Source organism: Meleagris gallopavo, unplaced genomic scaffold, assembly GCF_000146605.3.
Source record: "Meleagris gallopavo isolate NT-WF06-2002-E0010 breed Aviagen turkey brand Nicholas breeding stock unplaced genomic scaffold, Turkey_5.1 ChrUn_random_7180001951236, whole genome shotgun sequence".
In the NCBI taxonomy this organism is placed as follows: Eukaryota; Metazoa; Chordata; class Aves; order Galliformes; family Phasianidae; genus Meleagris; species Meleagris gallopavo.
The window spans coordinates 1-429 of NW_011212390.1; the positions used below are offsets into that span (position 1 = coordinate 1).

The following is a 429-nucleotide window of genomic DNA, read 5'->3' on the forward strand; positions in this document are numbered from 1 at the left end:
ATAGGGACCCCAGCCCCCCTATTCCCCCCATAGGGCTGGCGTTCCCGGAGTGGGCCTACAAGGCGGAGTCGAGCCCCGGCTCGCGGCAGATCCAGCTGTGGCACTTCATCCTGGAGCTGCTGCGCCAGGAGCGCTACCGGCACGTCATCGCCTGGCAGGGCGACTACGGGGAGTTCGTCATCAAGGACCCCGACGAGGTGGCGCGGCTGTGGGGCGCCAGGAAGTGCAAACCGCACATGAACTACGACAAGCTGAGCCGGGCGCTGCGGTGAGACGGGGGCGGGGGGCAGTGGGACGGAGCCGCGGGAAAGGGGCCCACGGGGAACAGAAACGGCCCCACAAGACCCGTGGAAATGGTCCGGGATGGCCCCGAATCCCGCTGGGAATGGAGCAAAAACGGACCCAAAATGGCCCCAAATCCCGTTGGGA

General features: G+C 66.9%; 1 protein-coding gene across 1 annotated transcript; it reads left to right on the top strand.

Annotated features, from left to right (window-relative positions):
- Positions 1-3: 3 nt before the first annotated feature.
- LOC104916915 (ETS domain-containing transcription factor ERF-like) lies at positions 4-423 on the top strand (the record flags this gene model as incomplete). Its single annotated transcript, XM_010727984.2, has 1 exon — positions 4-423. A coding segment is annotated over one exon (269 nt), but the record flags the coding sequence as incomplete, so codon positions are not given.
- Positions 424-429: the final 6 nt, after the last annotated feature.